The 25,094-nt window shown below is 37.1% G+C and overlaps 2 protein-coding genes across 6 annotated transcripts in view; one reads left to right on the top strand and one right to left on the bottom strand.

Moving 5' to 3' along the window:
• SLC39A10 (solute carrier family 39 member 10) overlaps nt 1-4,423 on the top strand; it is a 143,390-nt gene extending 138,967 nt beyond the window's left edge. For all 5 annotated transcript variants that reach the window (XM_078146917.1, XM_078146918.1, XM_020993523.2 and 2 more), the window contains one exon: nt 1,662-4,423. In XM_078146917.1, the coding sequence (XP_078003043.1) occupies nt 1,662-1,820 (159 nt within the window). In that variant the 3' untranslated portion in view covers nt 1,821-4,423. The remainder of the gene's footprint in view (nt 1-1,661) is intronic.
• Nucleotides 4,424-4,438: 15 nt separating this feature from the next.
• Nucleotides 4,439-25,094, bottom strand: part of DNAH7 (dynein axonemal heavy chain 7) — a 285,950-nt gene continuing 265,294 nt past the window's right edge. Inside the window, exons 63-64 of the mRNA XM_020993533.2 lie at nt 5,431-5,534; nt 4,439-4,853 (exon numbers count right to left, since the gene is read on the bottom strand). Coding sequence (XP_020849192.1) covers nt 4,647-4,853; nt 5,431-5,534 — 311 coding nt within the window. The 3' untranslated portion in view covers nt 4,439-4,646. The remainder of the gene's footprint in view (nt 4,854-5,430; nt 5,535-25,094) is intronic.

Here is a 25,094-nt window from a genome sequence, read left to right as displayed (position 1 = left end):
TGCATTTAAACTCTCAGCTACAGTTTCCCCTTCTGTTAAATGAATATGATAACAGGACTTACCTCATAGTGGGGATCAAATGAGATAGTATTTGCAAAATGCTTTATGTACAGAACATTGTTATGTGGATCATTGTTTGCATAGGTTTGTAACACCCCCCCCATGTTATTAGCTACTCTTATTATTATAGAAATTATAGTTTATGTAGGTTTACAAAACATCATGTTAGTGACTTATTCTGATTATTATTATTGCAGTAATAATAACAACAACATACCTGCCACCAGTTGAGGACTTTCATGGCACACTGCATACAGATGTCCTGAGAGTTCTGTCTCTTGGCTGTTTTTGCACTGCCTTGTATATTTGGAATTACAGGTGGAAAAAAGGATAATTTCTTAATCCTGTTATCTCTCCAAAAAAATGATATTTTATTTTCCTTATGAGCTGTAGGCCCATCAACAAGTAGGATAAGATACTCTCTCTGTCCTCAAAGAGTTATAGTTGAAGTGCTTATTGTGTGGCCAGTGAAAAAGGCGTTTTTCAGCTGATCTGCCATGATCTGTATGAGATGGACATGTGGAGAGACCTGACCACAATTATACTAGTGAAACCTTGATTAACCAGAACACTTACGAAATTGGGTATATTCTGGTTAACTGAGTGATAACTTGGCTCATTTCTGTTGAAAAAATTTGTAGTTAAATCAGTTCAAACAAAAAGCATTATTATGTACTGAGACGTGAGATACATGTTATATATGTATGGATGTGTACATATACATATATATATATATATATTCCTCTGTGTGTCTATGTATATATGTATACATACATTTATATGTGTGTATACACACACACACACACACACACACACACACACAAAACCTACCCTCCCAGAGCTCAGTTATAAAACTTAATTTGTTTGAACTAACATATGTCAGACATAAATTCAGAACCTTTCAGTGACTGTGAATTCATGTTTTTTAACTTGAGTTCTCAATTATATAGTCCTCTAACCAGAAATGTAGATAGTATATAGGAGAATAGGCTGAATGTAAACTGACAGCAGACCACTTGAAGGCTTAGCTTTGTTTTAAACAAATATTTGCTGTCAGCTTGCTGTCTTGTGATTTATCTGTCACTCCCAAAAGTTGAGTATCCGGGAGAGCGATGTGTGCTGGTGAATGGAGGTTTGAATATCGAGATGGGATTGGTCTTGTTATTTAATCTCTATAAGGAACTCCCAATGAAGAAACTCCCTCTCCCAACACAGATAGGCTTCTTCTCTGTAGCTTATTGAGTTGCCTGTAGCATTAAGAGTCTTAATTAATTAATTAATTTTTGGCTAGGCAATGGGGTTAAGTGACTTGCCCAAGGTCACACAGCTAGTAAGTGTTACGTGTCTGAGGCCGGATTTGAACTCAGGTCCTCCTGAATCCAGGGCCGGTGCTCTATCCACTGTGCCACCTAGCTGCCCCTAGCATTAAGAGATTTAATGGTGTATGTTATAGGAGGCAGGACCCAAACATGGATTTTTCTAAATTTGAAGTTTTCCCTATCCCACATGTTTACCCCTCTTGTCAGCATTAGATAATATTTGACACACTGACTGTTTGGAACAAACCAAAATTGCTTTTTAAGAATGTGTTTCTTTTTCAGCTTCCAGAAATGCTGCATGGTGATGGTGACAATGAGGAACATGGCTATTGTCCTGTGGGGCAATTTATTCTTCAGAATTTTGGATTACTTTTTGGGTTTGCCATCATGCTGGTGATTGCCCTGTATGAAGATAAAATTGTGTTTGACATCCAGTTCTGACCATTCTCAGTAATCACTGTCAGCCACAATGACGTTGCTGTATGGCTTTGCACCTGCCCCGTGTACTGTATGCACACTGCTCTCTCTGAGAACGACTGTGGCTTGCACTACTTACAAGTTTCATAAATTTGCATATAACCATGAAAGACAGTGGAGCTCATGCTTATTTTTCCTGAGTGACAACTGGTCTTTAAAAGAATGAATGATAAAATAAGGGGAAAAAATGGGACTCTATGGACCAATGTTTGTATAGGTTTGATGAAGATGCTGTAGAACCTCTTCTGGTTAGAATTGCTAAGAACACTAATAGGGCTGTGATTTGCCCAGAGAACTAGAATTTGAACCAAATCCTTACAAACATGGAAAGATTTTAAGTGAACTTGATGCTGGGCACATCTTTTTTTGTTCATTCTGAGGAAACATAATTACAGTGTACCGGGGCTTGTAGTTCAGCTTTATATAAACTGTATGGTAATAGGGATCAACTTGATGCAACTTTTTAATAGCATAAAAAGTTATTAGATTTGATGTTAGATTGTAGGAACTAGTAGGAAGATTCAGGCTGCATTAGAGTTTGTATTTAGTGTGGGGGTAAGCCCTGACTCTTGTGTCCATAGAGTTACTATTTTTGTATATATTTGCATAGTGGTTTCACTTGCAGCCTAAACTACTGAGAAATAGTGATTGTATGTTTGTGTGAACTCTGGTTTAATGAAAGATTCCTAATGGTTCTTAGTATTAATAGTGTGGTTATTTTTGGGACAAGGTAAAACTTTTTTTCTTTCCTTTTCATAGCAGTTCCCTAAAAAAAAAAATCAAAGAAATGATGTACCACCCCCTCAAGCATGGTCCAGATACAGGTTTCCCTGTTGCCTGCATTGTTACTGACCTGTGTGGGAAGCTGTGTTGTGAGTTCTGAATGTATTACTTTATGTTCCTGGCTCTAATGCCATTGTTTTAAACTGTGGCTGTGCCAGAAAACTAATATTCAGGATTTATGCGTTAAAAAGTAATGGTTATTCAAAGAGTTAATAACATAGGAGTCCTTTCCAGTGGCTCTAAAAATGGAACCAAATGGGTTTGGTTTGGAGGATAGGCGAAATTATCAGAGGCCTTGAACTAGTGAAATCAGTTTTACTACTTCATGCCAAGAGAAGACACTGTGTGTGCCTGATTAGTCTTTTTTAGGTCTCCTATAATTGTGAATGATTTGTGAGAAGTGCAAGCCATGTTTATCCTATGTTTTGACCTAATGACCCTCAGTGCTGGTCATAAGCATGTAGCCTTCTATTGATGTGTGCTACAGTCTTCATTTCTGTGTATGCCAGGTTAGCTATATTTGGACTCTCTGCAGCCAGTTTTGTTTTCGTCTGCTTGGCAATCAGTTTAGCTGCTTTTAAAATCTTATTATTCTACTACCTTAATAAGAGCCAAACTCTTTCCATTCCATTTTTGAAGTTTTTCCATTCTAGCCTCCTCCCCACCCTTTTAAAAAATTCTTCCTCCCTATTCCTTTAACCCTTTTTATTTTTATTAATTTTTTTTTCAAATTTTTGAGGAGAGCAGCATGTACCCTTAGGTATTATTAGGTGCCTGCCAGTATTTGTTCCTAATGCTTTGAGCAGGGGGTAGGGGGGGGCATCTATGTTGTTATTCTGAGTTAGGTTTTAGTTCAGTAAAAGAGCTCTGGCTATAGCAGCAAACTCCCATCATTGTCACAAGTTGGGGTTCTGCACAGTGGGAATATTCTTCACAGCATTGGGCATTTTAATTAGTAGGGTCCCAATTCATTGCTTGGTCCTTGGGGCAACCTAGCAGAAAGATGCTGCCAACTCCAAGTGATTCAAGTGTCTCTCAAAAATAAGATTTTTGTTTTGACACAATTCTGCATTCCAGCATTTACATTTACTTCGTTAAAGAACCATTTTATGAACTGCAACATCTGAATACATGCCCTGCCTTAAAGTGGCTGATTTTAAAACAAATGAGTTTGTTCATGTTTGGCTTTCCATTCTTCTCAAGAATGAAACAACTGTCCTCATTCGCTAGAAGTTTTTACAACCTTTTGTGAAGAGCAATGTATCTGTTGCTGCTAGTCTTTTTTTTTAAGGTTCCCACCAGTATTTGGTTCCAGACCATTCTAATGTACAGTTTTAAGTCCTATTAGACAATCGGAATTCCACTACATTTCTCTTTGGCTCCAACATTCCATTCAGTTTGAACGGTCTAATTCAACTTATATATGTTGGAGGTCATTAATGTTACTTATTTCAATGCTGTCACTGTGTGACATCCATATGAATTTTGATGTAGATCACATTGCACTCAATCAGCTGTGATTATGCTTAGAAATACTGTAGTTAATTAGATGCAGTGTGAATTTTTTTCCATTAACAATGAATCTGTGGTTTAAATGTGATGATGGTCCTGCAAGGTGATACTTGCTGAGATATCTAAACTTTATAACTAAATCACTTTTAAAAATTTATAAAGCTGGAAACAATTAAATGCTGTTTTTTGTTTGTCAACAGTGGTGTGTTCATTTATGTATGTCCCTAATGCATAAGGAACTCCCCCAAAATAAAGTTATTCAAAAGAGCAGATATACGGTTTTGTTTCTTTAGTCTTTTATTTCAAACATTTTCTTATATATAACTGTAGTATGAATCAAAAATATTTTGTGTTTGATATATAAATGTTCACAATCTCATAATCTAGTCAAGATTATTTAAAATTTAAAAATTTTGGTTTAAAAAGTAAGTATGCCTTCTCTCAACCCAATGTGGAGAGAAAAGGGCATATCTACAGGAAAATGGCACTCTGTGGCTATGAACTAAGCTGACAGAGCAATGCCACACCCCTTCCAATCCAGTGTTCTGGAGGTTTATCCGAAGGCAGAATCATTGCAATCACAAAGTTAGTAGAATGGCCAGTAGTTGATAATGTTCCTCTTCGCTCACTTGTTTTATAGACTGGAGCAATGTAACTAGGCCGCTCTGGTATGTCTGACCGCTTACAAGGCTTTAGCCACATCTGTAAAAAATTGGGGAAGAAAAAAGCCCTTTATCCCTAGAGCATATGTTTATAATAGGTTGTGACAGTTTTAAATTGACCCCTTCTGTTGGTATAGTAACGAGAGTTTCCAGTTATTTTCAGAAATCTTAATTAGTTTCATCCTTTAATACATTCTTTTTTCAGTATGCTAGTGGTGGTTCCAGTTGTTGCTGCCTACCTCACATCTTTGTCTTGATTGTGTAATAATGACACTTCAGAATGGAAACAAATTTAAGGCCAGTATAAAACAGATCTAAGGAGGTATGTCCCACTGTCACCTTCTCAGAAGACTGCTATTACAAGGCTTATATAAGGGAGTGAGCGTGATTTTTTTTTTTATGAGTGACTAGTACTTAATACATCCAAGGAAGCTGTCCTCTTCAAAGATTTATAAGCCAGGTGTTGTTCAAGATATTTTAGAAATGTTTAAGAGCCATTTGGAGGTGGAAGCTGCATTACTCTATAATGTAACTAATAAACATCTTGACATTGTTAGAGGGAAGCAGTTCAAACTATCTGTTAAAATCGACATGACTATTATTAGAAAAATACTAACCACAGGCACAGTATCATAAAGGATTTTGGGATAAGATTCTCCTAGTTTCTTGAGCTTTCGGTTCCAGGATGCTCCATCTAGAAACAATCCATAAATGTAGACACCTGATTTTAATATAAGAAAAATAGGTATTAATATAAATGAAACTTTCAGTTTTCATCTCTAGTACTTGAATTGTTTAGATAGATTTAGGTTCTATCAGACTAAATGCCCCATAGGTAGAGTTAATCAAACTGTGTACAACATTTATTCACACAAATACACATTTTAAAAATGCTAGTAAAGGTAACATCCTGAAATCAAAATAAAAAGCAAGGAAAATTGGAGCTGCCATAGTAGAAGCCTGCTTTTTCTTGAACTTTAAATAGTGAAGTAATTGGATAGCGGCCAGACTTCTGATATCATTGGGATAGGGAACACTTGGGTTAAGGCTTCCTATACAGAGGTCCACACCTCTGCAACTTGTTGCCTGGAGCGCAGAGGATGCTCAGGGTTATATAAACTACAAGAGAGAGGCAGAAAATGAATCCAGGTCTTTCTCATCACTATGCCATGCTGTCTCACTCAGCGAAGTACATCAACTTAAAAATCAATTAAAAAGTGGTATATCTCAAATTGACCTAGAAAGATGAATACTCAGTTTCTGTAATTTGCTAATGATTTATATAATCTTAGCAGTAGCTGTGGTAACTAGAATTTATAGTAGCTTAAAAAAACACCCCGCCATGATTTCTGCATGGATAAAAAATAAATTTAAGGGGAAACTTAAGGGAAAACCCCAAATGGCAAAAGGAGTCACTGTAATGAGGTGTCAGTTTCTTACTCCTCTTTTCTCCAAGTTCTCTCCTATCTGGAGGCTTGGAGTTAATGAGGATGGGAGAAACTTCCATTTATGTGGAAATTGTGTATGAGGCAGCTCTTCTGATACAAACGATGCCTTATTCAGGAGTGTATTGGACTCAATTGCCTTGGAGGCTCTTCTTAGTCTTTTCGGTAATGTGTTCACAGATGTGTGCTGCCAAGTCCTGATGGACCCTCCCTGTCTATAACCCACGAGTTGGATTAACCTTTGTTCCTTTTTACTTTCCAATTACAATCTTTTGATTTGCTGAAATGTCTGATGATACTGAAATGCTAACATTTCTGCTGGTAAAAAGAACAATATGGAAATTATTCATTTAGATGAGGTTGGTTTACATTTTTGTTATGGCTTTAATTATCCCTCTTCATTACCAGTGTCAGCACACAGTGGGTCTGTGATCCTGACTGAAATCAAGATGAAGAAATCCAAACATCGATGATTATTCTTTCCTACATGTTCTTTTTCTCCCCTTCCCCAAAATGTTGATGTTGAACTACCTGGCCTCTATATTCTTCCTTTGCCAATCTAATCCATGGCTTTGATTGCCATTTCTTAAGTGGACAACTCTTTGAAGGATGTGAAATAATTTTTAATTTATAAAATACTATTTAGAAAAGCACTTCAGTATTGTGAGAAAGGGGTTGTGATGAAGCAGCCAGAGAAGTGGGTCCCTCAATAGAGCTTAAGCTACACACACAGCCCTGGCTGAAGAAGGATCTTCAAGGAAAAGTAAGAGTGTCTCTCTTCAGAGTTTGATCTTATACTGATCAAAGGGCCTGTCTGAGACACCAACTAATATTGGCAGTACTCAGGTGCTACGGATCTCTAGCTTCTTGTCTCCTTAAAAGCTTGTTCAATAATTGGGGTAGCAGTAAATTGCTACTATTATCTCACTAATATTTTGTTCTACTGTATCAGCATCAAAACATCAGTGAATAGCTACCTTCACCCATAATGCACTTCAATGAGATGACAAGTTGCTTAATAATAGGTAGTAACAATACTGTAGCACATACTGCATCATGAATGTTTTCAGATAGATTTATTTCCTTCCTGAAGCCAATGTATCTTAGAACAATTGGACCATAACCTGAGTTTATGCACCAGATACAAATTACAGCTGATTACAAAATATTAAACCAATACTACCCAGACACACAGACCCTTTTCCCCAGAGGTGAGTTAACTTACTCCTTCATGAGTTAACTCTGGACAACTTTAATCCTTAGAGCTCTTTTCCAATATCTCTTCCTTCAACTAAGTCCTTGTACCCATCCAGAAAGCTCAAGCCAAAACTCCAGGTTTTAACTCGAGGCCAAATGCAAAATAGTGTAGGGTTGCCCAAAGCTTCAGTAATTTTGCCCAAATACCACCCCAGATGAAGTAGCAGATGCTGATTCTGCTCAGCCACATATAGAGGAGTAATGAGGCAGATTATAAATATATCAGGAGCAGTACTAGTGGGGAGTAGCAGGTTCAGCTTCATTGAAATGGGATTGGAAGATCATGGTAGATTACTTAAGATCAGGGATCCCAATCAGCAGGCCCTCCAGTATGAAACTGTAGGATCATATGTCTAGAGCTAGAGGGGACCTCCAATGCCACCTAGTCCAACCCACTCATTTTATAAATAAGGAAACTGAGCTCCAGGGAAGTTAAATATCTTGTTGCATGTGTAAAGTATATTTTAGAGCTAATAGTTTTCTCCTGGATGATTTTTGGCTTTTGATGACATGTATATTTAAGAGCTAAGTTCAGAAAAAGGCTGAGCCACCTAATTGAGATAGAGCCTCCTAGAATACATTTCTTTTTAAGTTTCTTAAGATGTATTTATGTTCCAAGGAATGCTGTATTTATTTCTGGGCTGGATGTGAGTTAAGCAAGTAGTAAGAGAGACAGAACTTGAACCCAGGTCCTCTGCCTCCAGGACTAATGTTCTTTCCACTGCACCACACTGTTTCAGGTGAGGCAGCCAGATCCTCTGTACCTCGGCTATGGAGATATATGCACCAATGAGAGGGGAGAGTGAAGGAAAAAGAAGATAAAAACCTGAATGAAAAGCAATAGTGGATCAAGAATAGAACTAGTAAAACCTTAAGTAAAAAACAGAATGCATTAAACAAGTATAATATGAAGTAAAGTGAATCATTATTGCTTGATAATATAAAATCCCAGAACCCATGGTAACTAACTAATTCCAGAGCTACAGAACTCACAAAAAGGTGGAGTGAAACAATTTCTAGCCCAAGAAAACTTAGAAGGACTTCAGGAAAGGTCTGTCTCTGTAAAAGGGGAGCACAGCCCAGGCAGGTGGTGTCCTGGGCAAGCCAGCAGTAGGCTCTTAGCCATACCACGGATAAGCAACCGAGGCCCCACAGTCCTGGACTGGGTAGGCTAATGGCACAGAAGGCCAGCTGTGAAGACTCCAACCTCAGTGCAGTAGGCAAACTGCCAGCCCCAGAACTCTGGGCACAATAGGCGTGGTTAGGCTGGTCCCTCTAGTGCAGTGGGCAGGCCACCAGCCCCAGAGGCCCTGGCATAGAAAGGCAGTGACCAGGCCCCTGGCCTCCAGTGAAAGAAGCTTGAGACAGTGGACCCTGTACCCTAGGAGCAGAGCTCAACTTTGAAATAGCCCTGACCATAGAAGGCTACAGCGAAGATCAAAACACAAACTCACAAGAGGAGAACACTGTCAAAATGCCTACATGTGACACCTCAAAGAGTCTCAAGTCCTCAGAATCCTCTTGGAAGAGTTCAAAAAGGATTTTAAAAATCAAATTAGAATAAAAATTGGGACAAGAAATGAGAGTTATACAAGAGAATTATGGGGGGAAAAAGTCAACAGATTATAAAAGGAAGCACAAAAATTGACTGAAGAAAACAATGCCTTAAAATAAAATTGGCCAAATGGAAAATGAGGTACAAAAGCTAACTGAAGAAAATTCCTTAAAAATTAGAATTAGGTAAGTAGAAGCTAATGACTCTATGAGCCATCAAGAGTCAGTCCGAAAAAAATCAAAAGAATAGAAGAAAAATGTAAAATACTTCATTGGAAAATAGATTTGGGAGAGATAACTTAAGAATTATTGGACTACCTGAAAGCCATGATTAAAAAAAGACAGCATCTTTCAAGAAATTATGAAGGAGAACTGCCCTGGTATCCTAGAACCAGAGGGCAAAATAGTAAATTGAAAGAATCCACTGAACACTTCCTGAAAGAAATCCCAAAATGAAAATCTAAAGAATATTATAGCCAAATTCCAGAACTATCATGTCAAGGAGAAAATACAGCAAGAAAGAAACAGTTCAAATATCAAGGAGCCATAGTCAGTATTACATAGGACTTAGCAGCTTCTACATTAAAGAATCAAAGAGCTTAGAAAACAAAGGAGGTTGGACTACAACCAAGAATCAATTACCTTGCAAAACTGAGCATAATCTTTCAAGGGAAAACATGGACACTCAGTGAAACAGGGGACTTTCATGATGAGAAGACCAAAGCTAAACAGGAAATTTGATGTTCAAATACAACTTAAAGAGAAGCATAAAAAGGTAAACAGGAAAGAAAAAAACAAAACAAAACAAGGTATTCAATAAGGTTAAACTGTTCACATCCCTACATGGGAAGATGATACTTGTAATTCTTAAGTACTGTTATCTCTATTAGGGCAGTTAAAAGGAATAGATGGTGTGGATGTAAGTTGACTTTGATGTGATATTAAAAAACATTAAGGGGTGTGGAAAAAAAGGATTGTATTGGGAGAAGAGGAAAGGGGGAGGCAAAATGGGATAAATTATATTACATGAAGAGGCACACAAGACTTATTCAAGCAGAAGGGAAGAGATGAGCATTGTTTAAACCTTATCCTCATGGGACTGGCTCAAAGAAGAAATAATGTGTGTACATTCAGTTGGGTAAAGAAATCTATCTTCACCTATAGGGAAGTAGGAGGGGAAGGAGGAAAAAGAGAGGGGGCTGATAGAAGGGAGGACAGATTGAGGGAGGTAGTAGTTAGAAGCAAAATACTGGTGAGGAGGGACAGAATGAAAGGAGAGGGAGAAAATTATAAATGGGAAAAATAGGATGGAGGGAAATGAGTTAGTAATAATAACTGTGAATGTTCCATTTTATAATGGAAGCAGATAGCAGAGTGGATTAAAAAACAGAATCCTACAATATGTTTGCATGTTGTTTACAATATGTTTATAAGAAACACATTTGAAGCAGAGAGACAGAGTAAAGATAAAAGACTGGAACAGAATATATTATGCTTCAGCTGAAGTAAAAAAAAAAAGCAGGGGTAGCAATCCTGATCTCAGACAAAGCAAAAGCAAAAATAGATCTCAACAAAAGAGATAAGGAAGGAAACTACATCCTGCTAAATGGCACCATAGACAATGAAGTAATATCATTACTAAACATATATGCACCAAATGGTATAGTATCCAGACAGTGGAGAAGTTCAGGGAGTTACAGGAAAAAATAGACAGTAAAACTATATTAGTGGGGAACCTCAACCTCCCCCTCTCAGAACTAGATAAATCTAACCACAAAAGAAACAAGAAAGAAGTTAAGGAGATGAATAGAATTTTAGAAAAGTTAGACATGGTAGACCACTGGAGAAAACTTAATGGAGATGGAAAGGAATATAGCCTTTTCCCAGCAGTATATGGCACCTACACAAAAACTGGCTACATATTAGGGCATTTAAAACCTTACAATCAAATGCAAAAAAGCAGAAATATTAAATGCATCCTTTTCAGATGATGCAGTAAAAATTAATATAACAAAGGACTTTAGAATTGGACCCCGATTAAGCTACATAGTAGAAATTCTGAAAATTAGAGAGATTAATAAAATTGAAAATAAGAAAACTAATGAACCAACAAATAAGAATTGGTTTTATGAAAAAAAAACCAATACAATAGGTAAACTTTTGCTTAATTTGATTTAAAACAAAAAAGAAGAAAATCCAATTACTAGTATCAAAACTGTAAAGGTTGGATTCACCACCAATGAAGAAGAAATTAAAGCAATAATTAGGAGCTATTTTGACCAACTGTATATGTATGCCAATAAATCTGACAATCTAAGTGAAAATGGATATTTGCAAAAATACAAAATGCCCAGACTAAAAGAAGAAGTAAAATATTTAAATAACCCCACTTTAGAAAAAGAACTTGAATAAGCCATCAATGAATTGCCTAAGAAAAAATCTCCATGGCCAAGTAGATTTACAAGTGAATTCTACTAAACATTTAAAGAACAGTTAATTCTAATACAAATAAACTATTTGGAAAAATAGGCAAAGAAGAAGACCTACCAAATTTTATGACACAAATATAGTGCTGATACCTAAACCAGGAAGAGCCGAAACAGAGAAAGACAATTATAGACCAATTTCGCTAATGAACATTGATGCAAAAATTTTACATAAAATATTAGCAAAGAGATTACAGCAATTTATCAACAGGATAATACACTATGACCAGGTGGGATTTATACCAGCAATGTAGGTTTGGTTCAATATTAGGAAAACTATCAGCATAACTGACCATATCAATAACAAAACCAACAAATCATATGATTATCTCAATAGATGCAGAAAAAACCTTTGACAAAATACAACACCCATTCCTATAAAAACACTAGAGAGAACAGGAATAAACGATAAGTAGTATCTATCTAAAACCATCAGCAAATATCTGTAATGGGGAGAAGCTAGAAGCATTCCCAATTAGATCAAGAGTGAAACAAGGATGCCCATTATCACCATTATTTAATATTATACTAGAAATATTAGCTTTAGCGATAAGAGATGAAAAGGAAGGAACTAGAATAGGCAATGAGGAAACAAAACTATCACTCTTTTTTTTAAGCTAGGCAGTAGGGTTAAGTGACTTACCCAGGGTCACACAGCTAGTAAGTGTTATGTGTCTGAGGCTGGATTTGAACTCAGGTCCTCCTGAATACAGGGCCAGTGTTCTATCCACTGTGCCACCTAGCTGCCCCTAAAACTATCGTTCTTTGCAGATGAAGAGAATCCTGGATAATCAACTAAAAAACTACTTGAAATAATGAACAATTTTAGCAAAGTTGCAGGATATAAAATAAACTCACATAAATCATCAGCATCTCTATATATTACCAACAAAGCCCAACTACAAGAGATAGAGAAATTCCAATTAAAATAACTAGACAATATTAAATATTTGGGAGTCTACCTGCCAAGACAAACTCAGGAACTATATGAACACAATTATAAAACATTTTTCATACAAATAAAGTCAGATCTAAACAACTGGAAAAAATATCAATTGCTCATGGGTTGGCTGAACAAATATAAAATGACAATTCTACTAAATTAATTTACTTATTCAGTGCTATACCAATCACACTACCAAAAATGTTTATAGTGCTAGAAAAAATAAATTCATCTGGAAGAACAAAAGATCAAGAATACCAAGGGAATTAATGAAAAAAAATGCAAAGGAAGGTGGCCTAGTTGTACCAGATCTAAAACTATATTGTAAAGCAGCATACATCAAAATTACTTTGTATTGGTTAAGAAATAGAGTGGTGGATCAGTGGAACAGAGTAGATATATAAGACACAGTAGTAAATGACTACAGTGTTCTATTGTTTGACAAAGCCTCCAAAGACTACAGCTTCTGGGATAAGAACTTAGTATTTGACAAAAACTGCTATGAAAACTGGAAAACAGTATGGCAGAAACTAGGCATAGACCAACATTTCACACTGTACCAAGATAAGGTCAAAATGGGTATGCGATTTAGACATAAAGGGTGATTACCATTAGCAAATTAGGAGAGCAAGGAATAGATTACCTGTCAGATCTATGGAGAAGAGAAGAATTTATGATCAAACAAGAGAGAGAATATTATGAAATGCAAAAGAGATAACTGATTACATTAAATTAAAAAGAGTTGTCACAAAGAAAACTAATGCAACCATGATTACAAAGAAAGCAGAAAGCTGGAAATGCTTTTTATAGCCAATGTTGCTGATAAAGGCCTCATTTCTCAAATATATAGAGAACTGAGTCAAATTTATAAAAATGAAAGTCATTCCTCAACTGATAAATTGTCAAAGGATATGAACAGGCAGTTTTTAGACAAAGAAATCAATGCTACCAGTAGTCATAGGAAAAATGCTCTAAATCCCTATTGATGAGAAAAATACAAATTAAAACAACTCTGAGGTACCACCTCATACCTATCAGATTGGCTAATATGACAGAAAAGGAAAATGATAAATGTTGGAGAAGATGTGGGAAAATTGGGACACTAATGCATTGTTGCTGGAGTTGTGAACTGATTCAACCATTCTATAAAGCAATTTTGAACTATGCCCAAAGAGCAATCAAATTGTGCATTCCCTTTGAAATAGCAATTCCACTACTAGGTCTGTATCACCAAGAGATCACAAAAAAGGGAAAAGGACCTACATGCACAAAACTATTTATAGCAGCTCTTTTTGTGGTGGCAAAGAATTGGAAATTGAGGGGATACCCATCAGTTGGGGAATGGCTGAACAAGTTGTGGCAAAAGAATGTAATGGAATAATATTGTATTATAAGAAATGATGAGCAGAATTCCAGAAAAAACCAGAAAGACTTAAATGAACTGATGCTGAGTGAAGTGAGCAGAACCATGAGAACATTGTACACAGTAAAGGCAACATTGTACGATGGTCCGCTGACAGACTTAACCCTTCTCAGCAATACAGTGATCCAAGACAATTCCAAAAGACTCCTCATGATAGAAAATGCTATCCACATCCAAAGAAAAACTATGGAGTCTGAATGCAGATCAAAGCTTACTATTTTCACACTTTTTTGTTTTTATTTGTCTTGTTAAACATATTTCCACATTAGTCACGTTGTGAAAGAAGAAACAGAACAAAAGGAAAAACTATGACGTCTTGGAGGGAGAGAGGGAGGAAAATTTGGAACTCAAAATCTTATAAAAATTAATGCTGAAAACTATCTTTACATGTAATTGGAAAAAAATAAAATACTATTTACAAAAGAAAAACACTAGAAAACACAGTAAAAATAAATAGAATAGGAACAAAATGAACATATGATGGACAGTCTTTCCAACAAAGTAGGATCTATGAAAGAGAAATTAACAGATTTGGAATGCAAAAATATTGGAGAAAAATTCGACAATAAAGAAGGAAAAAGTTAATTTCCCCTCCCACCCCAAATTCTACCAAAGCAACCGAACCTTGAAGACAAACTATGTGGAAATAACTTAAAGAACACAAGTCTTATGGAAGAATATGAAAAAAATTGTTTAAAATATGACTACCATAATTCAAGGAATAGTACAACAAATCCCAGAACTTTCAAATACAGATTTCCTTATCAGTCTTCCTCATTGTAGATTTTAGATTGTCTTTGGCTATCACATGTTTGTATGTGTATGTGTGTGTGTTGGGGGGGGTCATTCATTTCCCACCTGGCTACAGTCCTTTGGACTTCTCTATCATGCCCCCCAGAATTTCATCATCCCATAAGACCACATCAGCCCTGGAACTCACACCTCATCAGTACTCTACCCCTGGGGCTCCTTTGATTGCAGGGCTGAGTTGGAGAGTTCCTCCCAGAACCTCTAAATCAGAATGTCTGAGCTGGAAAGAAACTTAGTCTAGTCCAATCCCCTCATTTTATGACAAGTAAATTGAAACCCAAAGAGGCTAATATCTATTAATGATTAGCAACTTAGTACACTGTGCCTATGTCCATACTTCAGTAGTCAGCTTAATGGTTTTTATTTAACTGATGGCTGCCATTCTTACTGAGTGCAATTAGCATGTGAAATGCTTGTTAGTGCCACTAACATAATGAAAATGTGTCATTTGAGAGAATCCACATTCACCACCAGAAAAAATCCATACTCACTACCAAAAAAACTGTACTTCAAACTCCAAAGCATGTTGTGGTTAAATTGATGATTTCAGCGACAATGAGCAAAGTTTACAAGCAGCCTAAAGAATGACTATCAAATATGATGGAAAGGGATTTAAAATAACTTACTTGTATTCCACTTTTATAAGAAATAGCCAGAGAGAATAGAATAGCATATGCAAAAACAAAAACAAAAACCCCTTATCTTTAACCCAAAATGACATCCTGAAAGTGAGTGATCAAAAAAAGTCAAAGATTTGAGCTTTATTTTTAAATACTCAGCTCAGCAGATAACATTCAATTTGTAAACAACAGATGTGCAAGAAAGGTAAATAGGTTTAATTGTCAACAAAAGTAAGTGATGAAATTAACTTATTTTTAAAGGCTATTGTTTAAGGAGAGAAATCCATACAATTCGATCTTTGGGGTAAAAGAGAGAAAGACAGGGACCGTCAAATGATAGAAATATCCAAAGGTCAAAAGATTAAAAGAGAAAGTAAAGAAATAGGAGAAGCAAAGGTGAAAGAGTTGATTTGATAGAACATGGACTAAATCTCCTGATCTCTATCTATCAAGTTTGGTTGAACAGTAATGGTGCTTCCTGTAGTTTCTTGGCAAGGTGTGAGGGGAACACTGTAGGAAGTGGAGCAGAGGTGGTAGACTGAGATTAGAGGACTGAACTGAGGATTTCTTTAATGGGAGGAGGGAGTGTTGCTAAAGAGCAATCCCATGGTGGGGAAGAGGTATGTCTGTGGTAGGAGATAAGGATTTTGCAGTGGGTTTCATCTGGAGAATGCTTGTGCACTGGGAGACCATCTTTATGAGAGTATTCCTCCATGAACAGCATCCTACACTAAGAGAAGGGGAAAACAAAGTCAGGGTATAGTTGGCACCAAGAGAAATGGGAAGAACATAAAGCCAGAGATGGGATGGGATGGGTCTTTGAGATTGAGACTGATCATGGTGAGGACAGGGAGCAAGCAGGTTTGTCCCTCACGGTTTGGGACAGGCAACTCTGACCATCCGTGATATTGTTTCCCTCATGAATTTTCTTAAACATGTTTTTATTGATGTCTTTTTTAGATCACCACAGTTTCCCCCCAAGTCCTTGTCCCTGAGAGCCATCCCATATGCTAAGCAATATTTTTAAGGCAAAAAGATTAAGAAGCAAAAATCAGTATAGCCAATCAATACATTGAAAAAGTCTGAAAATATATGCAACAACTGGAGATTTTACCTCTGTAAAGGGATGGGGTGGGAGTGTCTTTTCATACCTATTCTTTCAAGCCATGCTTGATCTTTTTAATTTTGGGATATTCCCTTTTGATTTTTTTTGGTGTGGTTATTCTTTCTATTTACATTTGTGTAGTCATTATGTACATGCCTTCTTGGTTCTGCTTAGTTTCACTCTGCATCAATTCATGTAGTACATGCTTCTCTGTATTCATCACATTTCTCATTTCTTACTGCACAGTAATCTTCCATTACATTAATGTACCACAGTTTGTTTAGCTATTCCCCAATCAATCGGCATCTACTTTGTTTCCTGGTCTTTGTTACCACAAAAAGTGCTGTTATAAAGATATAAGTACTTTCTTATCAATGGCCTCCTTGAATCATAGGATATGGACATTTTAATCATTTTATCTGCATAATGAATTGATACTTATAAGCATATAACAAAGGGAAGACTGAATAAGATCTACCAAAGGTAATAACAAATAGGAGAGCTTAAACCTAATATTGCAGAAGTTTTAATCCCATTAAAGGATAGAGAAAGTAAAGAAAGAACAAGTCATTTCACAGTCCATGAATCAGAAAATAAAATCCAGAATCGACTGAAAGGGAAGAGAATAAGGCTATGGAAAACTTTTTGGAACAGGGCATAGTAAAAATATTATTAACAATAAGAGGCAGGAGGGAAGATTTCAAACAGTTTATCCTTTTTTTTTTCTTTTTTCTTTTATTTATTTTAATATAAATTTATTTTTAGTTTTCAACATTCACTTCCACAAGTTTTTGAGTTCCAAATTTTCACCCGATCTCCCCCCTCCCTCCACCCCAAGATGTCATGCATTCTGAACATCCCTTCCCCTAGTCTGTCCTCTCTTCTATCTCTCTCCCCTCCCCCTACTATTTTCCCGTAGGGCAGGATAGACTTCTGTACCCCATTTCCTATATTCTTATTTCCCAGTAGCATGTGAAAACATTTTTTTAAACATATGTTTTTAAAACTTTAGGTTTCAAATTTTCTCTCTTCCTCCCTCCCCACCCACCCTCATTGAAAAGGCAAGCAACTCAATATAGGTTGTACATATGCAGTTATGCAAAACACGTCCATAGTAGACATGTTGTGAAAAACTAACTCTATTTCCCTTAATCCTATCCTGCCCTCCCATTTATTCTATTCTTTCTTTTGACCCTGTCCCTCCTCAGAAGTATTTACTTCTGATTACCCCCTTTCCTAATCTGTCCTCCTCTCTATCATCCCCCTGCTCTCTTGTCCCCTTCTCCCCCTATTTTCCTGTAGGGTAAGACAGATTTCCATACCCAATTGAATGTGTATGTTATTCCCTCCTTAAGCCAAATCCTATTAGAATAAGATTCACTCATTTCCTCTCACTTTCCCCTTCCACTGTAAGAGAATTTTCTGTTGGTTTTTTTTTGTGAGATAATTTACCCCACTCTACCTCCCCCTTCCTTCTTCTCCAAGTATAATCCTCTCTCATCCCTTAATTTTATTCTCCACATGACCCCTTAATCTTCAGCTCACCCTGTGCCCTCTATCTATCTATCTACATATACATACATATAATTTTTTTCCCCCAACTACCCTGATACTGACAAAGGTCTCATGAGTTATAAATATCATCTTTCCATGCAGGAATGTAAACAGTTCAATCTTAATAAGTCTCTTATGATTTCTCTTTCCTGTTTACCTCTTCATGTTCCACTTGAGTCCTGTATTTGAAAGTCAAATTTTCTATTCAGCTCTGGTTTTTTCATCAAGAATGCTTGAAAGTCCTCTATTTCACTGAATGACCATTTTTTCCCCTGAAGGATTATACTCAGTTTTGCTGGGTAGGTGATTCTTGGTTGTAATCCTATCTCCTTTGCCCTCTGGAATATTATATTCCATGCCCTACAGTCCTTTAATGTAGAAGCTGCTAAATCTTGTGTTATCCTGATTGTGTTTCCACAGTACTTGAACTATTTCCTTCTGGCAGCTTGTAACATTTTCTCCTTGATCTGGGAACTCTGGAATTTGGCTACCATATTCCTAGGAGTTTTCCTTTGGGGATCTCTTTCAGGAGGAGATTGGTGGATTCTTTCAATTTCTATTTTGCCCTCTGGTTCTGCTATATCAGGGCAGTTTTCCTTGATAATTTCTTGAAAGATGATGTCTAGGCTCTTTTTTTGATCATGGCTTTCAGATAGTCCAATAATTTTTAAATTCTCTCTCCTGGATCTATTTTCCAGTTCAGCTGTTTTTCCAGTGAGATATTTCACATTGTTTTCTAATTTTTCATTCTTTTGGATTTGTTCTACTGTGTCTTGATTTCTCATAAAGTCACTGTCTTCCAATTGCTCTATTCTAATTTTTAAGGAAGTATTTTCTTCAGTAATCTTTTGGACTTCCTTTTCCATTTGGCCAATTTTTCTTTTTAGGGCATTTTTCTCCTCATTGGCTTTTTGGACCTCTTTTGCCTATATTTTTTAAGGTGTTTTTTCTTCAGTATTTTTTTGGGTCTCCTTTAGCAAGCTGTTGACTTGTTTTTTGTGATTTTCTTGCATCACTGTCAGTTTTTCCTCTACTTCCCTTACTTGCTTCTCAAGATCCCTTTTGAGCTCTTCCAAGGCCTGGGATGGATTCATATTTTTCTTGAAGGCTTTGGATATAGGAGCTTTGACTTTGTTGTCTTCCTCTGGTTGTATATTTTGATCTTCTTTTTCACCAAAGTAAGATAATATAGTCTGACTCTTTTTGTGCTGCTTGCTCATGATCCCGGCCAATTACTTGAGTTTTAAATTCTTTGTTAAGGTATGAATCTGCTTCCAATGTGGAGAATGTACTGTCCCAAGCTTCAGGGGTTTGTACAGCTGTTTTCAGAGATACTTGTAGGGCCCTGTAAATTTTCAGTTCTTCCAAGGTGGTATGATAAGGGGTGAGTTGTTTACTCCTTTCCTGGCCTGCGACTACAAGTACTCCTTTCAGTCCTGTAACTGTGAGGAGGGGGTTTCTGCACAGCCACTCCAAGCTCCACCAAGCCAGAGCTCCTCCTCACCCCAGCACCCCGGCCCAGAACTGTGGCCCAGATCCAAACATGGGCAAAGCAAGAGATTCCTGTCTTAGCACTGGCAAAGAGATCCCTGCAATCCCTCTCTGATCAGCCACTGGATTCCCCCTCAGTCTGTGAGCCGGAAACTGGGAAAGCAGCTGTCCCCCCCAGGGCCACGCTCTGGGGGAATGGAGCTGAAACCCCACCTTCCTTTCTCAGCACTGACAGAAACAGACTTTTCCCACTGACCTTCTAAGTTGTCTTTGGCATTGGTGGATTAAGGAGTCTGGAAACCTCCACAGCTGCCCATGATTCAGTCTGAGGCCTGCTCCAGGTTTGCTGCAGCCTGTGCGCCCACACCGCGCTGCACTGCGCTCCTAGCAAGGCGCGATACACCCTTCTGATCAATCATCCAGGTTGTATTGGGCTGGATATTTGTTTCAATTCTGTCTTTTTGTGGGTTCTGCTGCTTCCGAATTTGTTTAGAGCCATTTTTTATGAGTATTTGGAGGGGTTTGGAGGAGAGCTCAAGCAAGTCACTGCTTTCACTCCGCCATCTTGGCTCCGCCCCTCAAACAGTTTATCCTACTGGACAAGGTAACAGAAAAATAAAAACAGGGAACATGAGAATAAATAGCTAAATAAAAAATTAATTTAAGTAAATTTAATAAACTTGAGCTAGGGTAGGCAAATGGAACTAATGAATAAATGGAATGGAAGGACAGAAGAGGGCCTAAGGAAATATTTTTGCCTCAAAGAAGTACAAGCTAAACTAATGACATGAACAAAGTACTTACTTAAAAAAAAAAAAGGAAGATGATAAAAAACTAAAAGAAATAAATGTAGGAAAATATACTAATAATTTTGATTTAAAATATAAATGGGTCAAACAATCCAAGAAAATAAAAGTGACAGAAAATAAAACCCTTCTTTTAATAGCATATAAGAAAGATATCTAAAGACTGGGCACAGAGAAGGTGCTTAAATACTTGTTGACTGGTTGAAAATAAGACAGACATAGATTGAAAATGAAAGACTGGAACAAACCTTAACTGCATATTACCTGTGTCCAAAAAGGAAAGAGTGATAATCATGCTACCAGAAAAATCAAAAATTAAAATTCACCATATCACAAAATGTAAAATGGGAAATTATATTATAGTTAAAGGAACTATAGACAAGGAACTAATCTTACTACTAAACATGTATGCACCAAATGGCATAACAAATTAATAATGAAAAGTTAACTGAATCACAGAAGATACCATATCATAAACTTTATTCTCACTTGATCTCAGCCTGAATTGGCTGAGAAGTGATAATTAAATTCAATCTCTAGAGCCTCCTGAATTCTTCCTTATTGTAGATTTTAGAGAATAGGTCTTTAGCTGTAGATGTGTGTGGGGGGGGGGGTGCTCATTTCCCACCCTGCTGCAGTCCTTTGGACTTTTCTATCATGTCCCCAAGAATTTCATCATCCCACAAGACCACATCAGCCCTAGAACTCACACTTCACCACCTCACCACACCCTCTGCTCCTGGGGCTCCTCTGACTAGAGGGTGGAGTAGGAGAGTTCCTCCCAGAAGTCCTGTATCAGAATAGTAGAGTTAGAAAGAAACTTAGACTCTCTAGTCCAATACTTTCATTTTATACATGAGTAAATTGTGGCCCAAAGAAGGTAAGTGACTTGCTCAAGGACACTAATATCTGTCAGTGATCAGCAACTTAGTAGACTGTGCCCATGTCTATACTTCAGTAGTCAACTTAATGGAGTCTTTATTTAACTGATGGCTGCCATCCTTATTGAGCATGTGAAATGCTTGTTAGTGCCACTAACAACAAGCTCTGATACTCATGTTTATTTTTGCTTTCAGGATAATTGGATTTTTAATACACTAAATTACCTAATGAGAACAGCCCTCAGTTAAATAAACCATTAGGCTGAGAACAGAAGTGTCAACATAGGAACAATTTAATGACTTGCTTGCTGGTTGCTGATGAACATTAATGAGTTCATAGTCTTCAGCCAAAACACATTTCACATCCATTTTGCAGACAGATTCTAAAAAATATATAGTTCTTCAGAAACTTTGCCAAACCTATTCATTCTAAGTAATATCTCACCACCTTTATCTTCTGCAATAGAGAAATAAGTATAAAGTAAATTTCTAAAGAAATTAAACTATTTTCTTCAATGTGATTGAATAGAAATTTATTCAGGTTCAGACCACAGTGCTAAATATAGGGGATACTGAATGCAATAGTCCCTTCTCTCCAAGAATTTATATTCTAGGGGCATACAATAATAGATAAATGGATAAATAAATGGAAAGTCATTCCAGAAGGGAGTTAAAATTAACATCTGAGCTGAAAGATAATCAGGATTCCAAAAAGCAGAGATGAGAAGGGAGTGCATTTCAGGAATGGCTTATGCAAATGCATGAAATGGGAGATGAGATGTCCAGTGGGAATGAAAGAAGGAAATTAGCACTTATTAAGCCCTTACTATGTTTCAGGCAGGGCAGCTAGGAGACACAGTGGATAGACTGCCAGACCTGAAGTCAGGAAGACTCAGGAACAAAGGGGAAGGGAAAGTACATGGTAGGGGAAGGGGAAGTACATGGTGGAGGAAGGTTGGGGGGTGTAGAGGAGAGAGAGGCTATAGAGCACTCCACCTGAGGAAAAGAGCTCAGGATGCAGTTGGGGACAGTTCTGTTCTCCCCCAGATCCCTCGGGGTAGAGACTTAGACTGGTGAACTGTATTGGAGGAGGCTGAGATGCTTTGGGATTCAGCCCTTAAGGAAGCCATATTCAGAAGAAAAGGAGTCAAACAAAAGGGGAAAATAAGTCAGGGGGAGGGGAGGGAGAAGAAACCTGAAATTACCAAAGATCTCAGGAAGAAGAAAACCCAAAGACCTTGAATACAAGCATATAAATCAACAGGGAGAACACTAATAGCAAAAATAAATATGGCCTCCAGATCTAGTAAACAAGTTCAGACATCTATGAATAAATACTGCAAAACAAAGGAAAATGATTCAACACTTGATGAGACAGGGGACCCTGTAAAATTTGGGGAGAACATGGAACCATAACATGCTGTTTCTGAGTGGTTTGAAAAAGAAATGAGAATTATGAGAGCACAGTCTTTGATCTGCACAGCAAAAAAATAATGGATAGAATAGAAAAACTATGATTTGCAATGGAAAGTCTCAGCAAAGAAACAAAATAGAACTGATTAGGAATACAAATACATAGAAATAAAGTACAATCTAGAAGAAAAGAAGAAAAAACAGAAGGAAAAAAGGTCATGTTTTGCACACAAAACATACTGATTTCAAAGACAGGATGCACAGAGACAACCTAAGGATCATAGATCTCTTGGAAGAACATGACAAGACAAAAAACTTTCAACACCATAATGCAAGAAATGCTTGTTAGTACCTGCCTTTATCTAGTTATGTAATAAATAGTGAACTTCTGAACAGAGAAAATGAAATACCAATTGAAAGAATTCATAGAGTGTCTCCAGTGGAAAACAAACAAACAAACCAAGGCTGAAAACTCTAAGATTCATAATGGCTAAATTTAATAATTCAAATCCAAAACAAGTTCTGCCAAATTTGAATAGCACAAGACTATTCTGCACTCCACAGAAAATGCAGGAGGCAATGGAATGTGTTCCAAAGAGCACTGGTGCTCAGGATGTGGCCCAAGGTGACCTACCTCACAAACCTGAGCTTGACCATAAATGAAAAAAGGTGGATACTTAATGATAAGTAGACATTGGAAACATTCTTAGAAAGAAACTAGATATGCAGGGGTTATTTGCTTCTCAAAGAGTAATGAATACACAAAGAAACAAGGGTGAAGGCAAAAGTCCTGTGGAGGCAACGGAGGAGAGGTAGGCCTGGGGCATTAAGGAAAGAACCTGACAACACCCTCCCTATAGGTGAATCAATGTTTTTCTGTGATTATATTGCAAAATGGGAGGGTGAATGAAAAAAAGGGAGGTAAGCAGGGGTGGGGTAATTGAGGGGATTGTGTCATGCACATGGGTCAAACTGATGGCTAGCAATCTAGGGAATGTAACCACTATAGCCTCAGGAAGAGAAGAACCTAGAGGGAAGTGAATGAGGAGGGAGATTGAGGGACTATTGAACAAAGTGGAGGGAAGAGAGGCTTTGCTTTGGTAGGGGGAGGGGGTTCCACTGATGAATGCTCATATGTGTGAAAATAGATGTCTTGCGAACGGAAATGGGGACCTCATGTTGGGTGTGGTCTGGGGGCATTTGATGCTTGAAAAGTCCACTACTCCTAACTCAGGAAGGATAGGGGAGAGGGGAGGATTGGGATTCCCGAGAGCTACTGGCCCCTGGAAAAAAAGGAAAGGCATAGATGCAGAGAAGAGATTTTGAGGCAAATGGAGAAAAGAAGTTAACTGGGGTGAGGATATAGATCAATGGCAAAATGCATAATAAGGGACATGGAGGTGAAGTGGGTGTACTACTACAGGATAATGTCTTCTCTGTCACTTGCAAGTATTGGATTTGTTCTGGAAATGAGGCAAAATGGAAAGAAGGAATGCATGAGGCAAGCTCTATTAGGCAATGGCAGAAATTGTCCAGAGAGCAGAGACCAGAATGGATACCCTGGAAGTTTTGATTCCATTAGAAATACAGAGAATCGATGGGTTGAGTAGAAGAGAACGAGGTTTTACTCTAGCCAGAAAGAGAAGATAGATAATGAAGAGAATAAAAGAAACTACCTCTGGAAATGTGTGCAAATAATGAGAATTTTAAAATTATTAAAAACTAGCTGAAGGGGAATAGGGAATCTATTTGACTGAGAAGAAAAGGAGAGGGGAGAAGAATTACATAACTAGATAAAGGCAGGAAAGAAAAAGGAATAAGCAAAACTCTAAAGGGAAAGGGGTAACTAAAGTGAGGAGGTGATCAGAGGTGAGTTGAAGATAACCATTGAGAATAGGACTGCCTTACAAAAGAATAAGCTAAAGTAAATGAGGGAACATAGTACTGTATTTATAGAAGACAGGGAAAATCACAATCTAAAACCCCCCAATATTAGAGACAAATGAAGGTAAATATAAACATGACACTCATAAGTTTAAATGTGAATGGATTCAATAATCAAAAAAAAAAACTGAAAAAGAGTAGCAGACTACATAAGAAAACAAAACCCTACAATCTCTTGCTTAGAAGAAACACATTTAAAAAACAAAGACATACACAAAATAAAGCTGAGAGGGTAGAAAACATTTAAATATGTATCAAATGAATCCAAAAAGCAGGAGCTGCAGTCATGCTATCTGACAAAACAAAAACAAACATTAAAAAAATGGGATAAACAAGGAAACTATATTATTGTAAATGGAAATGTAGACAACAAACCAATATCAGAAATAAACTTATATGCTCCAAATGCCTTAGTATTGATAAACAAAACATTAACTGAGCTACAAGAAGATATAAAAATAACACAATAGTGACAGGAGACTTCAATATCCTTCTCTCAGTTTTGGATAAGTTTAACAAAATGATAAATAACAGGGAAAATATGGAACT

The sequence above is a fragment of the Phascolarctos cinereus genome, unplaced genomic scaffold (genome assembly GCF_003287225.1).
Source record: "Phascolarctos cinereus isolate Bilbo 61053 unplaced genomic scaffold, phaCin_HiC Scaffold_726;HRSCAF=1367, whole genome shotgun sequence".
NCBI classification, from domain to species: Eukaryota; Metazoa; Chordata; class Mammalia; order Diprotodontia; family Phascolarctidae; genus Phascolarctos; species Phascolarctos cinereus.
Note: the sequence above shows the minus strand (reverse complement) of the source record. Positions and strands in the feature narration are given on the sequence as shown.